This window comes from Homalodisca vitripennis, unplaced genomic scaffold (genome assembly GCF_021130785.1).
Source record: "Homalodisca vitripennis isolate AUS2020 unplaced genomic scaffold, UT_GWSS_2.1 ScUCBcl_991;HRSCAF=4029, whole genome shotgun sequence".
NCBI classification, from domain to species: domain Eukaryota; kingdom Metazoa; phylum Arthropoda; class Insecta; order Hemiptera; family Cicadellidae; genus Homalodisca; species Homalodisca vitripennis.
In genome coordinates this window covers 1-12,698 of record NW_025777103.1, presented here as the reverse complement: position 1 = coordinate 12,698, position 12,698 = coordinate 1, and the positions used below count along the sequence as shown (strand labels likewise).

Here is a 12,698-nt window from a genome sequence, read left to right as displayed (position 1 = left end):
CCGTTCGGGCGTTCGGCGTCGCCGGCCTAAACCGTTCGGCGGCCGCTATCAGGGCTCGAAACAATTACAACTCCTACACACTCTATAAGCGAAAAAATCTCTGGAATTGTCAAAATGTATAGAGCGTTTTGGTCCGCTTAAATAACCAAAATGGAAGATAGAGCAAAAAGTGGTGCACTGGACCACATTTTTGTAGTTTCAACTTCTATATCCCTCCTTCATTATACCCTTCGGACCATGAATGGGAGATTTTTTCGTCAGATTCCCGAGCTAGCTCCAAACGGTTCGCCGCCGCTAATCCGGCTTACAAAAAATGCCTGCAGGGTAAAGAATGCGCCGATTTTTGGGGGAATTTTTTTGAGGGGTTTAAAAAGTAAAAATAGTCCGGTTTTCAGACTTTTCCTGTTCTGAGTCATATTACAAAAAGGATACCTGCCATGCCACAATTTCAAGTTTCCAGCACTTCTAGAACTATGTTAGAATTTTGTATCTAAATATCCAGTGAGTGATGGGGGGGGGTGAGTGGAGTCAGTCAGTTTTCACATGCCGGCGGTATATATATATGGGACTCGCCTTTCCCCGGCTCGCTGGGGTCTACGCCCCCAGGCCCCCCAAAGGTAAGATGCTTAAAAATTCAGGGATAAGCGGAAAAATTCGGTGGACTTGGTTAAGTCCGGACATTTAGGTATAATTGACAAGGGATTTTAAAAATTGGGAATATGACCTTTTTATTGAAGAAAAAAAAGCAACATGGCGAAATATGAAAAGACGGAAAGAATAAAAGAACACGAAACCCTCGGAGACATGAAACACTTGAAAAGAAGCTACCGCCTCAGCATCCAATCCGCGTTTTTTTCTCGCCCACTTCGACCCACCCCCATCTTTTGTCTTTGAGCGGCTGCCCAGTTGCCCACCCAGCCCCCTCCTCTACTGCAATCCACCCCGCCCCCTTCAATCCGCCCCTTCCGCTCACTCCCCTCACCCCCCCCCCCCCTAACCACTTTCCAGCCCTCTCCACCCACGTCTCCCACCCCCCAATGCCGCCACGCAATCCTTCCCCCCCTCCCACCACCCCCGCCCCCCCCCTACACACCCCCCGCATCCATCTCATCTCTCAATCCATCCACTCTCCTCTACCTAAACCACAATCCCAGCCCCCCTGCACCCCTCCACTCTCGACATCCAACTACACCAATCCCGCTTCTCCTTTGCCAACCACCCCCTCCCCTGATTCCATCACCAACACACCCCCCCACAACGAATCCCCCCCAATCCACCTCTCCATCTCCCTCTGTCACACTCACACCCCCAACCCCACTGCCTCCACCCCATGCTCTCTCCGCACCATCACCTCTACAAGTCCCCCACCCCCCCCCCCGCCTATCTCTCAACCCCACCCAAAGTCACCCACCCCTCCCCCCCCTCACACCCCCCCAAGTCCATCCCTGCCTCTCACTCCAAGCATCCCCAATCCCACCCACATCACCCCCCCGTATCCCCCCCCCCCAACTCCCCCCCGACCTCTCGCATCACAGCCCCCCCCCACCCGCACCCACCCCCCCTCTCCAAGTTCACCCCCTCGAACTTTCCCTCCCCCCGAGTCCCGCCCCCCCTCGCCTCCCACACCCCCTCCCCAACTCCCCCCAAGCGAGGCCATCCTCCCCACCTCCACCACCCCCCCATCCCTCCTCCCATCCCACCCCCACTGCCCCATAAAATATTGACGAAAGCTAACCCCGCATGCCCTGCATGTCCCTCACAGCCCAACCTCCCACCCCACCAGCTTACCCCCCCCCACCCAACACCCCCCCCCACCCTCACTCCCAACATCCGACCACCCCCCCATAAACAAATCAAAAAAACGCTCCCGGATTTTGACGGCGGCTAAAAGCCGTTAGATGCTACGACAAAAAAAGTGGCACCCCCGATCTCGCACACCTGTCGTGTCGGAAATTTAATTTTCAACCGAAAGGTGTACTTCGCTATAATCCATCAGGAATTTGAGCTCCGAGCTCTGGTTTAGGCAAGTACAGAGTGTGACTATAGTAAAGTCTGCACCTGTCCCCTCTATTGTAAATGTGTTGAGTTATGGAAACCCTATAGGTAAAACACCTTACCCTCAAGTCATACATTTTTTAACGATGCCTTAGGGGGTTTTATTATGCTCAGGATGTATATAGTCCATAGCCAAAAGGAAAAATTCCCAGGGGGAAAGTTTAAATCTTACCTGAGGTTAAGTAAGGCCATCAGGGGGTATTTAATTTCTATTTACTCAGGAGGTTTATCTACGATCCATAACAGGGGGAAATACCCCGGGGTGGTTATAAAGGATTTGGTGATTTGGTAGATCTGAATGTAACGCTAGCAAAACAACGGGGATGAGAGGGATTTGGTGATTGGTAAAATTCGGACATGAGGTCAGCCGGAGAAATCTCCCCTGGGGGGTTTTTTAATGTTATCGGGTGGTTAAAAGACATCAGGGGGTTTATTTTACTCAGGAGGTTTATCCTGGTCCTTACCAGTAAATCCCGGGGGGGGTTAATGTTACCAGGGGGTAAATAGGACACACTGCGGGGTCTATTTTTGAGGGTGTTTTGTGTCTGTGAACAAAAACGAAAAACTTCACTCACTGTCCATTTAATCTACTACTGTGACGCTTAGCTAACGCTCAGCTAATTTCTAAAGTGGGTTTGTATTCACACTTCGTTTAACCTAGCAAGAGCAAGTGCAGTCTATGGAAATCTGGGAATGAATTACATAACAAATATTTAATCGCGCACAATAAATATTTAAAACTCAAAAAAATTGCCAATCCCACACAACATATTTTACCATTTTATAAGACTTTACCAGGCTTATTAAAAGGATGTAAAACTAGGTGTTTGCCTAATTAAGGGATAAGAGTGGTTTTATTATAGATTAGGTAAAATTTTCGGACATGAGGTTCATACAAGGAATTCCCAGGGGGGGAGGGGTTAACGTTCGAAACAAAAACAAGGTTACCCTTATACACTCCAATAAACACAAAGTAAACACACTAAGGGTTAAGACATTCAGGTTTTATAACTGGTCCATCCAGGGTAACTCTCCCAAATGGGGGGTTAAGAGATTTGGTGATTGGTAAAATTCTGTCTAGTTATAGTGGAACATTTAGGAATTTAAGTTATTGACCAATGTTCGGCTGCTACTCGCCTCCCAGAACACAAATGTTCATCTAAAAATAATAAAACATTTCCTTTTTAAACCAGGCTTTTTAGGCCATACGACTTAGGATAAGGCAAAAAGTTACTGGACTTTTTTTATAGAACACGCCTGCGTTTACTAAAAGTTGTTAAATGAAGTGTTTTTGAGCTACGACGACCAACCGTTCTTAGGCCCGCTATCAAGGCTGGAATGGAAATATTTTGTAGGTCGAAAATTTCCAAATATTATTTCACTTAATCTGCGTTTTTGCGGTCATCAAAATTAATGGAGATATAGTAAAAAGTAACTGAACCTTATTTTGTAGATCAATTATTTTACTAAATCTAGACCTTTGCGTTTTATTTTGAACCTCCGACCAATGTTTCGCCGCTATCGACCGCCCTAAAATCAAAGTTTTCACGAAAAAAATTACATAAAATTTTGCACATAATTCGCGTATTGCGGTTCCATTACACCGAGATGGAGATAGGGCAAAAAGGTCACTAGACCATTTCTGTAGAGTCAACGTAATTTGTCTAAATTTGATGGGTCAATCAGATTTGAGCTCAACGAACCAAACGGTTTCGGCCCGCTATCGGGTCTCGAAAACATATATTTTATCAAAAAAATCATCTGGAATGTCAAAATGTTTCGATGCGTTTTGTCGCTTAAAACCATTGGAAGATAGAGCAAAAAGTAACTGGACCTTTTTTGTTGTATCACCACTTCCATTCCCTGACTAACGATTTTTCGTCAGATCGAAGCTAGCTCCAACGGTTCGTCCACCGCTATCGGCTTACCAAGAAAGGCTTGCGAAGAGTAAAGAATGCGCGATTTTGTCGGGAATTTTTTTGAGGGGTTTAAAAGTAAAAATTCCCGGTTTTTCAGACTTTTCCTGTTGGTTTATTACGGCAAAAAGGTACCTCTTGCGTGCTAAAATTTCAAGTTCTCAGCACTTTCTAGAAAGGTAGGTTAGAATTTTGTATACATATATCAGGTCAGCTCAGTTTCACATGCGCTGTATATATAATAGGACGGCTGTACACATGCGGCTGTATATATACATAGAAACGGCTGTATATATAAAGGTTAGATAGGACTCGCCTTCGGCTTCGGCTGGGGGCTACGCCCCCAGGCCCCCATTTGGGGTATTGGCCAAATTCGGGATAAGGCGGTTAAATTGTACGCTTGCATATTCGGTGATATAGAGAGATTTGGTGATTGTTAAGAATTTAGACATGAGGTCATCGCCAGGAAAATTTCCTTGGGGGTGATTTATGTTAACCGACAAAGGGGATTTTAAGGACATAAGGGGGATATAAATTGACTCCGGAGGGTTATCTGGTCATACCAGGTAATTGCCCGGGGGGGGGGGGGTTTAAAGAGATATTTGGTGAATTGGGTAAATATGATGTACGCCCTTACAAATTCGGGATAAAGAGGGATTTGGACTGTTTGTTTGGTAAAATTCGGACATGAGGTCATGCCAGGAAATTCCCCTGGGGGGGATTTATGAATACCAGGGGTTAAATGTAAATCAGGGGGGTTCATTTACTCAGAATTGTATCATCTGGTACATACCAACAGAAAACTATCCCGTGAGGGGGAGTTTAAGAGAGATTGGTGATTGGTTACACATTCAGACATGAAGGTCATGCCAGGGAAAATTCCCGATGGGGGGGTGTTTAATGTTACCAGGCAGGGTTAAGTGAGACATCAGGGGGTTTTAAAATTTACTCAGTTTGGTTTATACTTGTCATGACAAGGAAATTGCGGGGGGCGGGCTAACAACGTTATCTCCGGGGTTAAAAGGACACACCCAGGCTCCCTTTTCGGGTGTTTGGGCCCAAATTCTAGGATAAGCGTGAATTCGAGAAATTAAATTGAACCCCATTATTATTGAATATTCAGTTTTAATTGCGAAAGTTTTGGACTTTAATGAATATTTTACGGGTTAAACCGTTAGAGATACGACAAAAAGTGACTGGACCTTTTGACTTTGTCCGGAAATTTTTTTAATTTTATCTTTCCGATTCTGGTGTCCGATTATTAGCTACGACGACGACTGGGTTTTAGCCAGTATCGGAGCTGTGGGAGAAAGGACTGCACTGGTGGGCCATTTTTGAATTGTTTAGTGTAAATATAAAACAAAAGCTCCAAACCTGAGTCATTATTTTTTAAAGTTGTTTTAGGGGTGGTTAATTTGCTCAGTAGGTTTTATCTTGTACCCATGCCAGGAAATTTCCGGGGGGAGGGAGATTAATGTTTAAAGGGGATTAAGACAATCAGGGGGTTTTTAAGTTTAGTCAGGATAATTTTTTCTGGTCATATGAATTAAATTCCCGGGGGGGGGGTTTAAAGTTACAAGGGGTTAATGACACACGTGGCCCTATTTTAGAGGGTGTTTTGTGTCCTTTGGGGAACATAATAAAAAACACTCTGTCCCTATCTACTATTGAAACTTCACTATACCGCTCTAGCTCCACCAACTCCCAACGTGGAGGGGGCGTTATTTAGTCACGTGCATTAAACGTAGTAATCACAAGGGTCAAGCTGGAACCAGCAATTGAAAGCGCACTAATTATAGTTGGAAAAAATGTAAAACACCTATAAGTAAAGACGAAAGAATTTGTCATGTTATACAGCATTTATCAGGCTTACCGGAAGATAAACCTACAGAAAGCTACTGGAAACCTTTTTTGTAGATCCTGATCAATAGCTAGTTACCAAAAATTTTTACATTTTAAGCTAGGGGCCAATCGGTTCGGCCAATGATCCGACCCGGAAGGTAAGTGTTTTATAAGTGAAGTTTTTCAACATAATCACGTTTTAACGGCTAAATCATTGAAGATAGACGCAAAATGTCACCGGGACCTTTTTTGTAGATCCGCGTTAATTAGTAAAAAAAAAAAAACAAATTTTTTATTCTGTGCTACAATTAGGGAGGTTTGGCCCGGCAATAAAACCCCAGAAGAACAAAATAAATCTCACGTAAAACTTAGAAAAATCAATACTTTTAAAAACGCGTTATGCGGCCGCAAAACCATTGAGGGTAGGGCAAAAAAGGTTACAGGACCTTTTTTGTAGATCACGCCTGTTTACTAAATCGCCATTGAAAATTTTGTGTTTTTGAGCTACGACCAACCGTTTAGGCCCGCTATCGAGCCCCGAAAGGGGAAATTGTTTTAGTCCGAAAAATTTCCCAAAATATTTTAATGTAATCTGCTTTTTGCGGCGCCATAAACCAATTGATATAGAGCAAAAAGTGCACTGGACCTTTGTTTTGTTAGTTCACTTCAATTCCTGGACCATGAATTTTTCGTCAGATTTGGAAGCTAAGCTCCTACGGTTTCGCCCGCTATCGAGCTTCAAAGGGCGAGCCTCTGCAAGGGCAAAACAGGGGTCCGTTCGGGAATTTTTTTTTGAGGGGTTTAAAAAAAAAAAAAAACAAAAGTAAAAAAAATCCGGTTTTCAGACTTTTCCGGTGGTATTGGGTTTGAAGAATCCACCTACGTGTGGTACGAAATTTGGTTGTTTCCAGCACTTCTAGAAAGTGGGTTTTATAGAATTTGTATACCCTATCAAGTCAGTCAGTCAGTCAAGTCAGTCAAGTCAGGTTACATACCTATGCGGCTGTATATGAGGAAATTCCCCTGGGGGGGAAAATTGGGAAATTTTAATAATGTTACCGGGGGGGTTTAACACTTCAGGGGGTTTTAATGTACACAGGAAGGTTATTCTGGTCATATCCAGAAATCACGGGAGGGGGTATAATGTTACCAAAGGGGGGTTTAATGATAACATGACCCCAGGCCCCCCTTTTTGGGGTGTTTGGGCCAAATTCGGGGATAAGCGGAATTCAAGAATAGTATTAGAACCTTTTTTTTTTTAATTTTCCAGTTTTTTTATTAAAGTTTTGATTCTAAGGCCATTTTTATGTGGCTTTAAACCGGGTTAGAGATACGACAAAAAGTGAACTGAAACCTTTCTTTGTACGGAAATTTAATTTTGTCCTCTCGATTGTGCCCTCAGATTTGGATCTACGACCCTATGGTTTAGCCAGGAATGAGCTCGGGAGAAAAGTAGTCTGCACGGGTCCAGCTATCTTGAAATTGTTTAGTATGAAACATAATAAAAACCGACCTTAAGGCAGTATTTTAAAGTGGAAACAGGGGGGTTTAAATTGTCACACCAGGAGAGACTATCTAGTCAAGAGCGGAGAAATTCCCGGGGGGGGGGGTTGTTTAATGTTAAGGGGGTTAGACAACAGGGGGTTTAAATTCGTCAGGATATTCTGTCTGGTCATTTTGAACAAATTCCCAGGGGGGGTTAACGTTACCGGGGGATTAAGAACCTCCGGGGTTTATCGTGGGTCATACCAGGAACTTCCCGTTCCCAGGGGGGGTTTTAAGAAGAGATTTGGTGACTGGTCAAATTGCGGACATGAGTCATGCCATGAAATTTCCCTGGGGGGGTTTAATGTTTACCCAGGGGGGTTTAAACACATCAGGGGTGTTGAATGTACTCAGGAGGTTATCAGGTTCATACCAGGACAATATCCCCGGGGCGGTGGTTGGGTTGATAATACCGGGGGTTTAAATTGACACACTCGGGCCTATTTTAAGAGGGTGTTGTGTCCTGTAGAAACATAAATAAAAATCTTGTCTCTGTCCCTTATCTACTATTGACGCTTAACTAACGGCTCAGCCATTTCTAATGTTGGAGTTTGTATTCACATCGATAAACGTAGCAAAGCAAGTGCAAACTGAATCTGGAATGAATTATAATCACAAAATATTAGTCACATAATAATTTAAAAAAACTCCAAAAATTGCCATCTACGACAAATATATTTAGCTATTTATAGCGTTTTTTCTCTGGCTTATTAAAGGAACATACAACAATATAGTTGACATTCACCTTTTTTTGTAGATCCCATTCAATTTATAGCCATAAAAGTTTTTTAAGATTTAAAGGTAGAACGAACTACCGTTATGGCCGCTAATCGAACTCTAGAAAACAAAGTTATTAAAAAAGAAATTTACGAAATTATTTTACATTTATTAGCCGAAACCCATGGAGATAGGAGCAAAATGTCACTCGGACTCTTTTTTTGTAAGATCGGCCTTAATTAGTAATAAAAAATATAATTTTTAATTTCCTCTGCTAAAAGTTAGGTAGTGTGGCCGCCAATAAAACCCAGAAAAACAAAATCTCACGTAAACTTTTAGAAAATCAATAACTTTAAAACGCGTTATACGGCCAACACCAGTTGAAGATAGGTGGCAAAATGTTACTGAACCTTTTCTGTAGAATCACGCCATTTACTAAATCCTCATTGAAAATTTGTTTTGAGCTACGACCAACCAGCGTTTAGGCCCGCTATCGAGCCCGAAAGGTAAATTTTTTAGTCGAGAAATTTTCCCAAAATAAATATTTTTTAATGTAATCGCTTTTTGCGGCCCCAAACCAAAAAAATTGATATAGAGCAAAAAGTCACTTGGAGCCTTTTTTGTCTAGTGTCACATTACATTCCTGACCCATGAATTTTTCGTCAGATTGAAGCTAAGCTCCTACGGTAATCGCTCCCTCTATCGAGCATACCAAAGGGCAGCCTGCAAGGGCAAAACAAGGGGTCCGTTCGGGAATTTTTTTTGGAGGGGTTCAAAAGTAAAAAAATCCGGGGTTTTCAGACTTTTCCCGCGGTGGTTTGAAGAATCCACCTAACCTACGTTGTAACGAAAATTATTGGTGGTTTCCAGCACTTCTAGAACGTGGGTGTTAGAATTTGTATTACCCTATCAGTTTCAGTGCAGTCATGTTCAGTTCAGGGTCAGTTTAACATATGCGGCCTGTATAATTATATTTAGACTCGCCTACGGCTCGGCTAGGGGGCTATACGCCCCCAGGCCCCCATGATATAAACCGCTTGCAAATTCTGGGATAAAGAGGGATTTGGTGATTGGTAAAATTCGGACATGACGTCCATGCCAGGAAATTCCCCTGGGGGGAATTTTAATGTTACACGCCGGGGGGGTTAACACCTTCAGGGGGTTTAATGTACTAATAGACACACAGGAAGTTATCGTGGTCATACCAGGAAAAATCCCGGGGAGGGGGTTTAATGTTACCGGGGGTTAAAGTGATAACACCCCAGGGCCCCCCTTTTGGGGTGTTGGCCAAAGTTCGGGATAAGCGGATATTCAGAATAGTAATTAGACCTTTTTTTTTTTAATTTTCCAGTTTTTTATAAAGTTAAAGTTTTTTTTTTTTTTGAATTCTACGAGAAGGGCCATTTTGTGTGCTTAAAAACTACCGTTTAGAGATACGACTAAAAGTGAGTCTGAACCTTTCCTTCCTGTCGGGGAAAATTTTAAATTTTGGTCTCTCGATTGTGCCCTCTAGATTTGAATCTCAAACGACCTATGGGTTTGTAGCCAGGAATGAAGCTCGGGAGAAAAGTCTGCACGGAGTCTCAGCTATCTTGAATTGTTTAGGTATAAAACATAATAAAAACCGACCTTTAAAGGTGCACGTATTTTAAGTGGAACATGGGGTTTTAATGTCACCAGGAGACTATCTAGTGCAAAGGCAGCGAGAAAATTCCCGGGGGGGGGAGGTGTTTAAATGTTAAAGGAGTGAGAGGAAGGGGGTTAGACATCAGGCGGGGTTTAAATTCGTCAGGATATTGTTCTGTCATTATGAACAATTCCCAGTGGGGGGTTAACGTTACCGGGGGATAAGAACCTCCGGGGGTTTATCTGGTCATACCAGGAAACTTTCCCAGGGGGGGTTTAAGAGATCTTGGTGACTGGTCAAATTCCGGACATGAGGTCCAATGCCAGGAAATTCCCTGGGGGGTTTTAATGTTACCTAGGGTGGGTTTTAACACATCAGATGGTGAGTTGAATTGTACTCAGGAGGTTATCAGGTCATACCAGCTATGAAATCCCCGGGGGGGGGTTAATATTACCAGGGGGGTTAATGACCACAACTTGGGCCTATTATTTTAGAGGGGTGTTGTCGTCTGTTGAAACATTAATAAAATCTGTCTCTAGTCCTGTATCTACTATAGACGCCTTAACTAACGGCTCAGCCAGTTTCAAATGTGGAGTTGTATTCACCTCGTTTAACGTAGCCTAAAGCAAGTGCAAAACTGAATCTGGAGATGAATTACACAAATAGTTAGTCCACATAATAATTTAAAAAAACTCCAAAAATTGCCAATCTACACAAATAATTTAGCTATTTATAGCGTTTTTTCTGGGCTTATTAAAGGACATACAACAAATAGTTACATTACCTTTTTGTAGTAGAATCCCATCAATTTATAGCCATAAAAAGTTTTTGTTAGATTTAAGGTAGAACTAATCCGTTTGGCCGCTATCGAACTCTAAGATAAACAAAAGTTATTAAAAAGAAAGTTACGAAATATTTACCATTTATAAGCCGAACCCTATGGAGATAGAGCAAAAATGTCACTGGAGACCTTTTTTGTAATCGCATTAAATTAGTAATAAAAATAAAATTCTTTTATTCTCTGCTAAAATTAGGGTGAGTTTTGGCCGCGAATAAAACCCAGAAAAAAACAAAATCTCACGGTAAAACTTAGAAAATCAATACTTTAAAACGCGTTTATACGGCCAAAACCGTTGTTGTAAAGGGCAAAAATGTTTACTGAAACGCTTTTACTGTAGATCAAACGTCCATTTACTAAATCCCATTGAAAATATTTTTTTGAGCTACGACCTAAAACCGTTTTAGGCCGCTAACGACCCGGAAAGGTAAATTTTTTTAGTCGAAAATTCCAAAATTATTTTAATGTAATTCGCTTTTTGCGGCCAATACACAATTGATATAGAGCAAAAAGTCACTGGACCTTTATTTGGGTAGGTTCTACTTCATTCACATGACCCATGGAATTTTTCGTCCAGATTGAAGCTAGCTCCTACGGTTTCGCCCGCTATCGAGGCTTCAAAGGGCAGCCTAGCAAGGGGGCAATAAACAGGGGTCACGTTCGGGAATTTTTTTGAGGGGGTTCCAAAAGTAAAAAAATCCCCGGTTTTTTCAGACTTTTCCCGGTGGGTTTGAAGAGATCGCTACCTTACTGGTGTTACTAAATTTTGGGTTTGTTTCCAGCACTTCTAGAAGTGGGGTTAGGAATTTGTGATACCCTTATCAGTCATTCAGGCATCAGTCAGTCAGTCCAGTTACATATGCAGTCTGTAAGTATATATTAGGACTCGCCTTCGGCTCGCTGGGGGCTACGCCCCCAGGCCCCCATGAAAAGTACCTTTGCAAATCTGGGATAAGAGGGTTTTGGATGATTGGTATAAATTCGGGACATGACGTGCATGCCAGGAAATTCCCTGTGGGAAATTTATAATGTGTACCTGGGGGGGGTTAACCACTTCAGGGGGTTTAATGTACACAGGAGGTTATCTGGTCCATTGACCAGGAAATTCCCGGGAGGGGCGTAAATGTTTTTACCGGGGGTTAAATGAATACTCCCCAGGCCCCGCCTTTTGGGGTGTTGGGCCAAATTTTCGGGGATTAAGGCGGAATTCAGAATAGTATTAGAACCTTTTTTTTTTTAATTTTTCCCTGTTTTTATTAAAAGTTTTGATTCTAAGGCACATTTTGTGTGGCTTAAAACCGTTAGAGATACGGACAAAAAGTGACGAGAACCTTTCTTGTCCGAAATTTAATTTTGTCTCTCGATTGTGCCCTCAGATTTGATCTACGACCCTATGGTTTAGCCAGGAGATGAGGCTCGGAGAAAAGTCTGCACGGGTCCAGCCTATCTTGGACTTGTTTTTGTATAAAACATAATAAAAAACCGAACCTTAAGAAGGCAGTATTTTAAGTGGAACCGGGTCTTTAATGTCACCCATGGAGACTATTCTAGTCAAGGGCGAGAAATTCCCTGGGGGGGGGGTGGTGTTTAATGTTAAGGGGGTTAGTACCTCAGGGGGGTTTTAAAATTCGTCAGGATATTGTCCTGGTAATTTGAACAAATTCCCAGTGGGGGGTTAACGTTTACCACCATGGGGGATAAGACTCCGGGGGGGTTTCTGGTCAAACCCATGGAAACTTGTCCCGAGGGGGGGTGTTAAAGAGATTTGGTGTGACTGTGGTCAAATTCGGACATGAGGTCATGGCCAGGAAATTCCCCTGTGGGGGTTTAATGTGTACCAGGGGGGTTAAACACATCAGGGGGTTGAATTTACTCAGGAGGTTATCAGGTCATACCAGTGAAATCCGCCTGGGGGGGGTTAATATTACCGGGATAAAATGGACACACCTTTGGTGCCTATTTTAGAGGGTGTTGTGTCTGTGAACATAAATAATAAATATCTGTCCTCATGTCCTTATCTACTATTTGAGTCCTCTTAACTAACGCTCAGCCAGTTTTCTAATGTGGAAGTTGTAATTCACTACGTTTAACGTGAGCAAAGCAATTGCAAACTGAATCCCTGGAATGAATTACAACCAATATTAGTCCATAAAAATTT

At 42.6% G+C, this 12,698-nt stretch overlaps 1 protein-coding gene across 1 annotated transcript; it reads left to right on the top strand.

The window, feature by feature from the left end:
* The first annotated feature begins 1,037 nt into the window (after positions 1-1,037).
* On the top strand, positions 1,038-1,724 carry LOC124371139 (vegetative cell wall protein gp1-like). Its single transcript, XM_046829452.1, has one exon. The coding sequence runs from the start codon at positions 1,038-1,040 to the stop codon at positions 1,722-1,724; it is 687 nt and encodes a 228-aa protein (XP_046685408.1).
* Positions 1,725-12,698: the final 10,974 nt, after the last annotated feature.